Below are 14,754 nucleotides of genomic sequence, written 5' to 3'. Positions count from 1 at the left end.
TGGACTAATCTTTAAAAGTTGGAGAAAATCATGAATTTCAGCAAAATTTAACAAAAATTGGATGAAAAAATATGAAAATTGATGAAAATTAGCACGAGATGATGAAATTTTTGTAAAAATTTATAAAAATCGTAAAAAAAAAAGTGTTCAAAGTGTATTAAAAGATTAACCATAACTAAAAAACACAAACAGTATTGAAATCACATTTAAAAAACATCGAAAAGTGATAAAACTTCAATTAAATTTGGAATTTTGAAGTTTTTTTCTGCATCGGTTATTAGAGTTTTTCGCTTAATAGAGTGGAACATGCCTTGGACCAACGCGCCCACATTAAGCGGAACCCACTGTATTTATAATAAATAACTTTTGAAAATGTTTCTTTTCTTTTATGGATTTTTGGAGGCATCAAAATGTGAAATTTGTTCATCTTAAAATTGAGAAACAAATTGGCCCGAGCGAAGCGAGAACTTTTGAAAATTTTCATTTCTAGATGCCAAAAAATGAGGTTTTTTTAAATGAAAAGAGTTTATTTTTTGATTTTTCAAATTTTAATATTGGAATGATGTTTTTTTGAAGGAAGTTAACTATTTTTGAAAAAAAGAGAACAAGGTCGAGCGAAGTGAGGGCGAAAGCTTCTGAAAATTTGCATTTCGAAAGGCATAAAAACGAGGTTTTTTCATGTGAGAATGAGTAACTAGGTTTTTTTGGCTTTTAAAATTTTAGAATTTGAATAATGCTTTTTGAAAGGAAATTATTTTGAAAAAGAAAATAGAACAGGCTCAAAAGAGGGCGAAAGCTCTTGTAAATGTGTACTTTTAGATGCATAAAAACGATGTTTTTTTCGTGAGTTCATTTTTTGGCTTTAAAACTTTGATTTTTATTATCTAGAAATGTTTATCTGGCCGCTTAAAAAGAAAAGAAAACAAGCCCGAGCGAAGCGAGGGCAAAAGCTTTTGAAAATTTATGGTTCGAGAAGTAGGAAATAATGGTTTCCTTTCATAACAGGTCCTTATCTGAAATTTGCAATTGATCGTTTTTTCAAAATTTCAGGGATTTTGCATGAAAATTACGAAATTCCCTGACTTTTCCAGGTTTTCTAGGCTTGTGGACACCCTGGAGGGGCTCTGGAGAGAACTATAGGTGACTGTAGCAGAAAATCTGAAGTTGTATTCGTGCTCAGCGGTATCGAATCATATGAAAACGAAACCAATGTCATAAAAATAACTTCATTTCAAAAATAGTAAAAATTGAGGAGGGGCTGAGGGGCTCTGGAGAGAACTATAGGTGACTGTAGCAGAAAATCTGAAGTCATATTCGTGCTCAGCGGTATCGAATCATATGAAAACGATACCTTACTCATTAATAGTTATTTTCCCCAAAATTCCCATTTCACCCCTCACCCCTCCCCCCACCACTAAGATACATTCTTCCAATTTTTCACCACGGCGCATCAAAGCAAAAATTTATAATAGCGTATATGATGTTTGGGCCAAAAATACATCCAAAAAACGTGTTTCCAAAATTATACCTCGCAATCTTCATTCTTAATAGGCATAAAAAAATGAAAAAAACACCATTTTGAGGGGTAAATATGAGGGGAGGGAGTTGAAAATTTTTGTGGGGATATCTAATAATACGCATTTATATGTATATAACATCCTAAACTATTTTCGAAATCGGTTGAAATGGGGCTGAGAAAAGTGTTAATGAAATTTCAAAAAAGGGGGGTTCCCCATAAAAGGGGAGGTGGTGTGGATCTGAAATTTTTCACGTGGTAGTTTCTCGATGGTACCTACCTTTCATGCTAGTGTCAACTCGAACGCTCTCGGGGAACATTTCACCCCTCCTACGCACCGATAACTTTTTTGTGTTTTTTAGAAAACTCCTCTCATTTGAATGGTTTTAGCCTCACCCCCTTGGGGTAGATGGACAGTTGATATATTACTAGATCGGAAATTTGACGTAGAACAAAAAAGTACGTAACATCAACCCCTGAGGAGAAAACTGCAAAAAACCCATTTTGGGGGGTTCAGCCCCCCATAAAAAAATTAGCAAGAGGGGTACAGGGTGCATGGTAACTCTCAGGAATTATTCAGGGGGTAATCCTCGATAATTTCCCGCAAAAAAATCTTGACAAGGTAAAAATGTTTTTTTAAATGCTAATAATTCGCCTACATTACATCACAATTCTGTCTAGTGAATAAAAGCTTCCTACTGATTTTGAAAAAATCCATTTTAAAATCAAAAGTTAGCGTTTCCATTAGGTATATAATGTACTTATTTTACCATAGTTTTCCTTCCGTCTTGCCGACACACATTACTTACAGATTCACATTTCCTCCTAAGCAATGTATACTGTATATAAGCTAATTATTTTAATGTTTCCTCTTTAAAAACATCGAAATACCTCTACGAGTAAAATTTTGCGACAAGAAAAATTTGCACGCTGTCCGTGCCATGTCTTTAAAGAACGACGACGAACAGCAGCGCGCATTTTAATTTTAATGCGAATCGCACAAGTTCAAGGGAATCTTGTTTTTCAATCATGTACCTTCTTCTTCCCCCTCTCGAAATAGAATTAACCGTAAACTAGATTCCAGTTGGCAGACGCAGATTTTTATTAGCGCGTGTTTCGCGGATAGTGATACTTAAAAATCTCGACGAGAAAATTGATCGCTACGAATTTACGGATTGTTATACGATGATTTGACAATTTTAATTGCGATGCCAATGTACTAGTACGCGTATTACAATGGTTATTCGCGTTAAAGTCGTGTGATTAGTTCGATGGATCTAGTTTTTCGACATTTTGATAATTTGAGAAAAAAAGTGAAAATTTTAACCAGCTGTGATACTCGAGTGCTATCGTAAATCCGGTATCGACGCTGAAGAATTTTCTACGTTTTCGTTTAATCGATTATTTTTCGTGTATTTTTTTAAATAGCTGATCAAATTTTTATTTTTGAAAATATTTTTTTTTATTCGTTAATCACGAGAAATTCGACTAGTTTTGTGTCAAATAGTGAGTATCTAATCATTTTGCTATTGTTGGTGATGGATTAAGTAGGTACTATTACGACAGTTCAGGATCATTGCGAGTTTTTCTATTCAAAGGTAATACATTCTCATAGGTATGGATTCAGCGTTTTGATTTTAAAAAACATAAATTACGTCGCGTCGTAATTCAATTCTTGGTACGATTTGCGTCGGCGTATAAAATTACATATTTTTAAAACACGTGCGTTTTTCACAGTTGTAATTATATGCAGAACGGAATTTAAACTTGATCAATCATAAATCATTATAGCCTTGATGAGTTCTCTCTTCAGAATGATACCTCCTCATCTAAACTATTTGAAAAATTGGTTATCAGCGAATTAACCATATGTAATGTATGGACAGATGAATGAATAAACCCATTCGAAACTTCAATCTACCTCATTTTCATTGCTGAAAAAACCCAAAGATCTCTCGTCAAAAATGAAATTGATTTTTATGAAATCAATAATTTATTAATGCACAAAGCCAACACACCTACTTACCTACTTAATCATTTCTTTTGGAGATAGATCGACTGAAATAAAAAAACTTCGCTATCGTTTTATTAAAAGGAAAAATATTACGTACTTAATGATTTGAGGAAATTTTCCAAATCTACCATGAATGCTGAACCTCAACTCCTCATTTATGTGACTGAACTCGAAAATTTTTCCTGAATTGTCGATTGAAAAAAAGTTGGATTAGTTTTACCTAATAACTTAAATAATAGCCTACTTTTCGTTTATGATTCGTGTGTACGAAGTATCGTACGTGTATACCTATACTAATAGGATTATTTTATTTAGGAAAGTAATAGTCCAAATAAAAAATGGTGGTACTGTCTTCTGGACCGGACCCTGATCCGGAAGGAGTGAAAAATTTATTCAAAGAATATAATATGACGCCGGAGATAGTTCGACGCGATGTCGCTCATATTAGACAATGGATGGTCAAGCAGCCTCATTTACCCCGTATACCAGCATCAAAAGAAGGTTTGCAATAAAATTTCAAATTTATTGTGCATTTTTTATAAAATGAAATTCCGCATTACCTGCTCACAAGGGAACCTCTTGAGGTGTCCGCCTATCCTCCGATTTGAACGGGACCGCGATTTTTGGAAAGAGCATGTTCTAAAACCCCCAAAACCAAGTTTTCAGCTGCTCAAGTTCATTTTTCGATTTTTGGCGAATTTTTGAAAATCCAAAATTGACTATTTTGGTGATTTATGCTTTTTTTCAAAAAGTACGTACTTGATCAATAAAAATGTTCAAAGTAAGTATTAAAACCGATATTAACCCCCCCCCCTCAAATCCAAATTTCGCCATTTCCAGCCATTCTGGAGCCTCCAGCGCTATTTTTCAATTTCTCCAGAATTTTGAATTTGCTCCAGAAGGCGTGAATATGAAGTTGGGCAGCTGAAAATCGAGTTGTGTGTCATTCTCGACCTGTTTAACGAATTTATCCACATTTCGGTCGATTCTGGAGCAGACACCTCAAGAGAGGTTTTTTGACCAGCTTTTTTTCAAAATAAAAATTTACAAAAACCAAGATTTTCCCGTTTACGAGGAAATTTTCGAAATTTGCGCGAATCGCAGTATTTTGTCATGAACTAAGCCCACGAGGGCGACTGTCACCATTTCCAGCAATTCTGGAGCCTCCAGCGCGACTTTTCAATTTCTCCAGGGACTCCAGAAAGGCTGGAAATGGGGAAATTCACCCTCGTGGGCTTGATTAATGACGAAAAATACAGCGATTCAAAAAAGCTGGTCAAAAACCCACTCTTGAGGTGTCCCCTCTAGAATCGGCTCAAATGTGAATAAATTCGTTAAACAGGTCGAGTATAACACACAAGTCGATTTTTAGCTACCCAACATCAAATTAACGCCTTCTGGAGTAAATTAAAAATGCTGGAGAAATTAAAAAGTGGTTCTGGAGGCTCCGGAATGGCAGGAAATGGCGAAATTCGCCCTCTTGGGGTTAGTTCATGACGAAATACAGCGATCCGCGTAAATTTCGAATATTTTCTCGCAAACGGGAAATATTTGATTTTTGGATGATTAATTTTGAAAAACAGCTGGTCAAAAAACCACTCTTGAGGTGTCCCCTCCGGAATCTGCTCAAATGTGGTAAATTCGTTAAACAGGTCGAGTGTAACACACAACTCAATTTTTAGCCGCCCAACATCATATTCACGCCTTCTGGAGCAAATTGAAAATTCTGGAGAAATTGAAAAATCGCGCTGGAGGCTCCAGAATGGCTGGAAATGGCGGCACTCGGTGTCAGAGGGTTTGTTGTGGACAAAATACAGCGATTCGCGCAAATTTTGAAAATTTCCTCGCAACTGGTTATCTTATGATTTTTTTTGATTTTTCATTTGAAAAAAACTGGTCAAAAAACCACTCTTGAGGTTTCCTTCCCAAAACCGACTCAAATGTAGATAAACTTGTTAAACAGATCGAGTATAACACACAACTCGATTTTTAGCTGCCCAATTTCATATGAACGCCTTCTGGAACAAATTAATAATTCTGGAGAAATTGAAAAATAGCGCTGGAGGCTCCAGAATGGCTGGAAATGGCGAAATTTGGATTTGGGTGGTTAATATCAGGTTTAGGACTTATTTTGAACATTTGAAAAAAAGCATAAATCACCAAAATAGTCAATTTTGGATTTTCAAAAATTCGCCAAAAATCGAAAAATGAACTTGGGCAGCTGAAAATTTGGTTTTGGGGGTTTTAGAACATGTTCTTTCCAAAAATCGCGGTCCCGTTCAAATCGGAGGCGGACACCTCAAGAGGTCCCTTTGTCAGTAGGTACATATTATTTTATAGAACAAATATGCACATTTTTTACGTAGATACCTACTTATATTTGTAGGCAGAATGACGGAGATAGGTACTCAATTATTTGCATTAAAACTAGGTACCTATTTTCATTTCATATAATACATTTATCCAAGTTTCAATGTTTCATTCTTGTTAATGTTATCATTACGCCGGTTGAACGAGCTATATAAATATAGTCATTCATACTTTGTATGGTACTATTCGCGGTATTTTTAAATTATGTACTTAGTAGGTACACAAAACGCACTAACATTAAGTACTTAGCATCTAAGTAATTCTCGAATCGTTAAAATAATTTAAATTCTCAAATAACAATTACAAAACAAGTTCAAGTTCAATTATTTACCTGTTATGTAATTAATGTATAATAATCATGTCTTACAAATTTCTCACTCATTTAAAAAAACACGCATGATTGTGCGTACCTCTACCTACCTACACCTAAATACATTTTATATAACTAATGGCATATTTTCAATTGTGGTCTTTATAGTGACCATTATTTTATTTTATTTTTTTCGTAAAAGTACTTCAATTAGAAATATCTACCTATGTATGTACCTGTAATGTTATTCTTATCATGCCATATTTAAGGTCAAAAAATTTGCTCATACTGCACTGTAACGGCACATCTCCAATTTTGTGGAATGAACATTTTAAGTAGGTAATTTTCTTCTTACGTAGGAAGAATACAATGCCAAAATTTCTTCAAAAGGATTAAAAAATGTCATCATTGATCAATTTTTAAAATTTTTTTTTTTTCTGATTTGAATTTCGGTCGGCTTTAAAAGCCTATTTCTCTTGAGGTGTCCGCCTCCGATTTGAACGAGGCCGCGATTTTTGGAAAGAGCCTGTTCTAAAACCCCCAAATCCAAATTTTCAGCTGCCCAAGTTCATTTTTCGATTTTTGGCGAATTTTTGAAAATCCAAAATTGACTATTTTGGTGATTGATGCCTTTTTTCAAAAAGTACGTACTTGATCAGCAAAAATGTTCAAAATATATCCTTAAACTGATATTTAACCCCCCCCCCCCCCCCAAATCCAAATTTCGCCATTTCCAGCCATTTTGGAGCTTCCAGCGCTATTTTTCAATTTCTCCAGAATTATGAATTTGCTCTAGAAGGCGTGACTATGAAGTTGGGCAGCTAAAAATCGAGTTGTGTGTTATACTCGACCTGTTCAACGAATTTATCCACATTTGAGCTGATTCTCGAGCGGACACCTCAAGAGTGGTTTTTTGACCAGCTTTTTTTCAAAATAAAAATATCCAAAAACCAAAAATTCCTCGTTTGTGAGAAAATTTTTGAAATTTGCGCAAATCGCTGTATTTTGTCATTAATTAACCACAGGAGAGCGAATTTCGCTATTTCCAGCCTTTCTTAGGCCTCCCTTTAATTTTTGGATATTTTTATTATGAAAAAAGCTGGTCAAAAAACCACTCTTGAGGTGTCCCTCCCAAAATCGACTCAAATGTAGATAAACTCGTTAAACAGATCGAGCATAACACACAACTCGATTTTTAGCTGCCCAACTTCATATTCACGCCTTCTGGAGCAAATCCAAAATTCTGGAGAAATGGAAAAATTGCGCTGGAGGCACCAGAATGGCTGGAAATGGCGGAATTCGGTCTCAGGGGGTTTGTTGTGTTCGAAATACAGCGATTCGTGCAAATTTCGAAAAATTTACTCGCAAACGGTAAAATTTTGATTTTTTTGGATTTCTTATTATGAAAAAAGCTGGTCAAAAAACCACTCTTGAGGTTTCCCTCCCAAAATCGACTCAAATGTGGATAAACTCGTTAAACAGATCGAGCATAACACACTACTCGATTTTTAGCTGCCCAACTTCATATTCACGCCTTCTGGAGCAAATCCAAAATTCTGGAGAAATGGAAAAATAGCGCTGGAGGCTCCAGAAAGGCTGGAAATGGCGAAATTTGGATTTGGGTGATTAATATCAGGTTGAGGACTTATTTTGAACATTTTTACTGATCAAGTACGTACTTTATAAAAAAAAGCATAAATCACCAAAATAGTCAATTTTGGATTTTCAAAAATTCGCCAAAAATCGAAAAATGAACTTGGGCAGCTGAAAATTTGGATTTGGGTGTTTTAGAACATGTTCTTTCCAAAAATCGCGGTCCCGTTCAAATCGGAGGCGGACACCTCAAGAGGTTCCCTTGTAAGTATGTACAGAAAGTTCCTTTTCGCGATTGTTGTTTGAGGAATAATTTTCAGAACATGGATATATTTATTTTTTGCAATAAGTACTCAATACGAATTCCGATAACAATTATGAAACTTCTACCCAATGAATAAAACTTTCATGTCGCTATATTATCTATTTAAAAATTGTTACAACTTTCGACTGTCGGCACATTTTCGAATACCATGAATTATTTTAATCGTGACATTAATCGTATTGGATAATTGTACACATATCACATATTTAATTGGATAATTTCTAATCATATTTTTGTTGAGGTGTGGTGATGCCGAAAGGCGAAACGCGTATGGGATGCTTGTGTAAATTATCAATAAATGTATCGAGAGTCGAAAGTTGAAACAATTTTAAAACCCGTAATAAGCTACTCAGGTACAATCATGTCATGAGTACTTCGATAGCTATTTTTTTGCGACATGATGAAGTAGATTCATTTGAAGAAAAACAATATATTTCAGATACATAGAAACGACGTATAGGAACTGTTAGGTGGAAGGTGGAGGTACTCTTCAAAAAATGAAAAGATGTAGGTAGGCTGTCGCAAATTTTAATACCCATACGCTTCCTAATACTCCACACTCATAATTATTTATAACACATACTTAGATAGAAGTACCTAATACATAGTCAACCAAACACGAATGAAATTTTAGAGGAAAACCCAACTATGGAGATATTGTCAAAACACGTATTTCTTCTAAATTAATAGTTTCATAGCTTATTTCATACGCAATAGAGTTTAACAAATAGATACCGCTTTTAATCCAACATAGGTAATGTTTTACGTCACAACTGATGATTCAAACAGCTAAACACCATAAGTAAAGTAAAATTTAAGCAGTAATACAGGTAAATACCATATCACGTTAGATGTCGATGTCAAGGATAAAAAAACGTTTATTATGTGTACATAATACCTACATAATTATACAGATGTACGATTTATAAGCACCTATGAAATAATGGTTTATTATAATGTAACCATATGTAGGTATTTGCGGTTTTATTATTTATTTATTTTTTTTTTTTTTGCAGAGGAAATCAACTATTGGATCGAAGGGTTTCTACGACTAACAAAGAACAATGTCGAGAAAACAAAAACCGCAGTTGATTGCTATTTCAAAGCAAAACATATATTTGGTGAAATTTTCTCAATTAAAGATTTCCAGGCTTATTTGTATTCAAATGTATTTGACAACTTGTAAGTATTTACAAAGTATAATGATAGGTATTATTAGGCTATAAATATGTAATTACGAGTGGCTGTGGTGAAGTTTTGGGTTGATTGGGAATTTCCCGAGAGGAGAGGGCGTATGTGTATAGAGAGAGAGAGAGAGAGACGGAGAAAGGTTATTAAACCAGAACCTACAATGACATACCTATATGTGTAAAAAAATCTGTAGATTTTTTGCATTCTTCTGTACAGATTTTTTTTCAAAATGTGCAAACAACTATGAGAAAAACTTACTGGTAGAATTTTTTGTGGGAAACTAGCTAAACGTTGGCAAGAAATTTATAGACTGAATTTTTCACATTTTTATTTTTTCAATTAGGTAGGAACGAGAGAATTATAAAATTGACAAAATTATTATTCGCTCACTTATTTCATTATGAATCTATTTTGAAAGCATATTTTTTACTTTCGTATTTTCTCTCTCTTTTTGCAGTAAGTAGGTACCTACTTAATGTTATTCAAACGAAATGAAAAAACTCGACTGAAAAATTGTCTTTATGACTATTAGAATAAATATTGTAGATGGATATCGAGGATCGAAGATTTTTTTCCTCCTCCCTCCTCCTTAAACACACCCAAAAATTTGAAAAGAAAAACAATTTTAGTACTTTGAACCTTTTTTTAGGATGTGAAATATTGACTTGAAAAACTGAAATTTTCATCACATTTTATTAGAAACTATGGTTCTATGATTTTTTCCAGAAACCACCCAATTTTGAGAAATGCCTATTTACTTAACATCTTATATGTGCAATTGATCCCTCCAACAACATCAACTCTAATAGTTATTTTTTATTCTTGAAATTTACTTGAGAATTTTTTTCATGCACATTGCAAATTTTGGTTATTAATGCCCAGTGCCCTTGTACGTAGATACCTAGACTTACATATCAAAATACCTACTTACGTATTCGATAATATTAATTTTGAACAAATTATCAACAGGTTTATGATGTTACTACCCAAATTAACTCCCGATGGATTACGAATTATGCTCTACGGCGTCAGAAGTGAAAACGCAGCACTGTTCCAGCCGATGGACTTCTTTAGAAGAATGGGCATGGTTCTCGATATCCAGCAAAAAGCTGGAATAGATTTTACTGGAATTCATGTGGTCATTTATGCTCGTTATGGAACCTTGGGGCATTTGGCTCAATTTGATCTCACCATGTTAAAAAAAGTTTTCAAATTAGCCAAAGTAAGTGTGAACATTGTGAAAAGTGCATCATTCGTCGAACTTTTTCATATTTCTCATTAGAATTATTTTATTTATTTATTTGTGTGGGTATCTCGAAGGTTAAAGTTGGGTCATTCCACGTCAATTAGACCAAGAAGTAGTAGGGGGTTCGTCGATTTTTTTGAAATTTTTCCTGTGGAAAGACCTACCGAAGGGATGACCAATTGCGCAAATCGCAGCCCTCTAGCCCATTTTTAAAGGCAGCCAGGTGGTGTCAAAGTTTTCAGTGAACCAAAAATATCATCCATTTCAGCAGTGGATTACTCGATAACCGCGATACAGACCAAAATGGATCATTTTCCCATAGTTAAGAGTTTTGAAAGGCTTTGTGGTGATATCATAAAAATCAGTGTTGCCACTTTTTTTAGTACAAAAAATTAGCTCAAAAAGTTTCAAAACATAGTTTTCATATCGTTCCGACTCTCAAAAATTCTGAAAAAAATATATTATGGACAACTTTTCATGCTGAATAGCATATTAGAAAATTGGGATGGTAACATGTTGCAAAGTTGATTTTAAAAAATATAAAGTTTGCGAAAAAATGCAATTTTTTGATTTAAAACATGAAAAAAAATTTTGATAGGTAAAAGTTGACCCATTTCACCCCCATTTTTACGATCTGTTGAAAAAGTTGAAAACCCCCTTTCACTCAATGAAATAAACTCATCACAAAAAATCAAAATTCGAAAAAATTCAAAAAATGAACGAATCTTCATTTTTTTGTTGTGAGTGTAATTTTCAGCAATTTTTTCATTGATATATCACAAGGCCATATTTGCTAAATTCATTAATACTCCCCTCACGCCCCACCCCCCCCAAAAAATGAAAATTTTGAAAAATTTTGGTGCCTGAAAATCATCTTAGATATAGAGCATTCCGTTAAACTGCATGAAAATAATTTTTAGCCCGATTTTGTAGCTTTTTATGAGAATTTAGCCCAAAAACATGAAATTTCTCAAATTTGCTCCCCTTCTGACCCAGTCTGGTGGGGCTTTGGCGGCACTTATGGGTCGGCAGACCGATATATTCGGATTCAGCGTGAAAAATTCTATAATTCGGCACCAATTTTAGCCATCAGTTTTCTCAGATGAAAGTTTAGAAAAATTTTGAACTTTAGAGCTTTCACTGAGCTTTGAAGCAGCAGCTGCGGATCGGCAGACCAAGTGTTTTCAAAATAGGGGTATGTATACTAACTTTTGAGACCATCCCCAGCTTTCAGTTATTTCGGCCCAATCGCAGTGGTATAGCTCTTGGACTATATACATACTTATACTCGTAGAGTGGGGGTAACCAAGTATTGAAAACATGTTACCTAACAAAAGTCTTTTTTTGTAGGAATGTATAACCAAATAGATATATTATCTTTACATTTCAGTGATTTGAAAAAATAATGTAGCTCATTGTTTTCAGAAAGCTTACCCCATTCGTTTAAAGCATACGCATATAATCTATCCTCCAACATTCGTTGAAGCTGCTGTGAAAATTATCAAACCATTTTTAACGAAAAAGGTCATGTCTAGAGTAAGTATGAATCTTGACACAAAATTCATGCTTTAATAAATTTTTGAAATGTACCTATACTTCAAACGTATTCAACATAGAAAATATCTTGTAAAATTGTGTGCTAATTAGTTATTCACATCTTTTTTTTTTTTTTTTTTTGTAGTTAAGCGTTCACAAAGATCTCCAATCTTTATGGCAGACGTTACCAAAGGAAGTTTTACCAGCCGATCTTGGTGGCGAATTACAAACATTGCAAGAAATGCATGGTCAGTGTACCGTCTAATATTGACATTATAGTACTTATAAAAAGTAAACAAATATTGCCTACGCAGTACGCTGCTTAGGCAGGCACATGGGAACAGATATCTATCATATAGTATGCATGAAAATCCAATGCTCACCCAATTCAGACGGAACTAATTAAACTAATACTCGTGGTACGAATATGAATGCCGAACATGTTCAAATCAAATACTAATTATCATTCTGGTTCCTATGTCCGAAAAATTTTGACTTTAGTGATTTACTGAATTGTCCTTGAACAAAATAAGAAAAATTTCAAGGCAGTAATTAGAAAATCGCTGGCCCATACACGTATATTTATTCAACGTTACCATCTGCTTATGTTTACCTAAACGTGTTTTAAAAATCGTTTTTTAAATTAATGGCTAGATTGGTAAGTATAAGTAAGTAATAGGTAGTTAGGTACCTACGAGTTACCTACAATGAAAAGAAAAATAAATCTAAAAACGACGAAACTTCTAAGTGAAGTTAATATGAACGTATAGCTGGATAGTAAATGAAAAATAAGATTGCCTCCGAGCAATGTAATACATACTTTTATCAAGATTGCTATAAAATTTGCCAAGTTGAATGATGGTTTTTCAAGTACTCGTATCATCAAATCAATGAAAGCGATGAAATACTTACATATTTGCCAAAAGTTTTATTTAAGGTTTTTCGACTATTCTAAAAAGAAAATAAATACACTTGCTATGTTTTTTTTATTAAATACCTACTTTTTAATTTAGATATCCAACATTTACATGAGTACCTAGAGCTCATTTTGGAATTTAATTTTCAAGGTGATTATGAAATTACAAAATTAATTCGGTGAGTATCAAAAATTAGTGAATTGTTCGAATCATGCATAAAATTGAAAAAAAAATGAAAATTGGATAGATTAGTCAAATTTATATTTAGCAAATTGAAAACATAATGATTCAAGCATGGAGTTCTAGTCGTTGTCAATAAAATGAATCTATTGAAATTTCATCAATCAGTCTATCCGAGTGTCGAGTCCTGAAGAATAGAGTGATACAGGCCCTAAGACTTGTTTTAATTTTAAATCGAAATTTAAAATATTTCTTACAGAAATGTGGAGAGATCGCATTTTGGATCACTACGACTGGTTCCAGACAAATCGTAATTTAGTATCAGATGAATCGAAGAGATGCCGAAAAGATGGCAAAAATGATAAATACGGCCAGAATGGTACTTTCAGGAAGTTAACATTGGACTGATAAAACTTTTATGGCTAATACAGGTATATAGCAAGACTCAACAGTGTAAGTACATTGAAATAATCGATAACAATGGATGAATAAATAAATAAAACATTTTAAATTGCAGGTTCATATAAGTACATAAGTTGTCCAAATTCCGAATCAAAAAAATCAATCAAGTTAGTTCATCAGTTCCAAGATGTGTTCTCGTACGTCTTGGTTTGCCGGAGGAGGATAGGTTGGTATATCGCAAGATCATCTAGTTTAATGAATAAAACAAAAGATAAACAAAACAGAAAAAAAGTGTATTAAAAAATTGGGCTTTTGTCGGTTTTTTTTTCATGTTAATTTCAAATCAAATAGGCTGCTTTTTTTTCTCAGATAAAATAATTCTACAATAAAAAATTATGGAGTCTGAACTTTTGTCATCTTTTTTCATTTTCAGTTTTTTAATGTGTTTTCTCTTTATTGGAGCATGTAATTTAAAACGGCGGGCTTTTGCCATCTTCATTTTTTTTGCTTTTGTTTTCTTTTTTCTTTTTTCTTTTATTGTTTTTTTTTGTAATAAAAAAATCAACTTCTCAGATGAAAATTTAAAATGATTATTGTCATAATTTATGTTTTATGATGCTTCTCTTCATTAACGCGAGTTGTCTAGTAGGGAGCTGTCTCCCTCTAAACTATAAAATATCTGCAAGTATTTTATATTGATTTCTCTTAATTGTATTTTTTACAACAAATAAATAATATTGACATGCAAGAGATATTTATTTATTCTTGTTTAAACCACTATTATAGTAATTTTGATGTGTATAATACGGTGATTTGGTATAATCATAAAAAGCTGTCCGACTCAACCATCTATCTGGCAGGTAAATCTCACTCTATAGGGAATGAAAATTATCTTCACCACCTTAGGCGAAAATTATTATAACCCCTTCTATAACCAATAATTCCTAACCTCACTCTATCACCTTTTGACTGACTTTTGCGACATGATTGTTTTGAAGTATTTTGTTGACCATCTCGAAGTCGATCAAAATTCATAAAATTAAAAATGGATACTTGCAGACTTTTTAGTAATTTCTCATTTCAAAAAAAATAAAAAAAATAAGGAAAATGAATTGATCAAAGAAGTGCCTCTTATCGTTGCTGTTAGGATAGAC

General features: G+C 33.5%; 1 protein-coding gene across 2 annotated transcripts; it reads left to right on the top strand.

Moving 5' to 3' along the window:
• Positions 1-2,604: 2,604 nt before the first annotated feature.
• On the top strand, positions 2,605-14,348 carry LOC135846874 (alpha-tocopherol transfer protein-like). Of its 2 annotated transcripts, none has more exons than XM_065366221.1 (8): positions 2,605-3,022; positions 3,846-4,031; positions 9,145-9,310; positions 10,289-10,541; positions 11,991-12,101; positions 12,247-12,349; positions 13,458-13,629; positions 13,716-14,348. In XM_065366221.1, the coding sequence occupies exons 2-7, from the start codon at positions 3,869-3,871 to the stop codon at positions 13,604-13,606; spliced, it is 945 nt and encodes a 314-aa protein (XP_065222293.1). In that variant the 5' UTR covers positions 2,605-3,022; positions 3,846-3,868; the 3' UTR covers positions 13,607-13,629; positions 13,716-14,348. The 2 variants fall into 2 exon arrangements, with proteins under 2 accessions (XP_065222293.1, XP_065222294.1); XM_065366222.1 differs by having other exon boundaries at positions 13,458-13,651.
• Positions 14,349-14,754: the final 406 nt, after the last annotated feature.

This window comes from Planococcus citri, chromosome 5, assembly GCF_950023065.1.
Source record: "Planococcus citri chromosome 5, ihPlaCitr1.1, whole genome shotgun sequence".
Classification (NCBI taxonomy): Eukaryota; Metazoa; Arthropoda; class Insecta; order Hemiptera; family Pseudococcidae; genus Planococcus; species Planococcus citri.
The sequence above is the reverse complement of the archived record's forward strand: the minus strand, read 5'-3'. Positions and strand labels throughout refer to the sequence as shown.

Bases quoted from the DNA above. Each gene is read 5' to 3' on its own strand.
- LOC135846874 (XM_065366221.1), top strand. From the start codon at position 3,869: ATGGTGGTACTGTCTTCTGGACCGGACCCTGATCCGGAAGGAGTGAAA. The intron at 9,311-10,288 runs GTAAGTATTTAC...AATTATCAACAG, and splicing joins TCAAATGTATTTGACAACTT to GTTTATGATGTTACTACCCA. The intron at 10,542-11,990 runs GTAAGTGTGAAC...CATTGTTTTCAG, and splicing joins AAGTTTTCAAATTAGCCAAA to AAAGCTTACCCCATTCGTTT.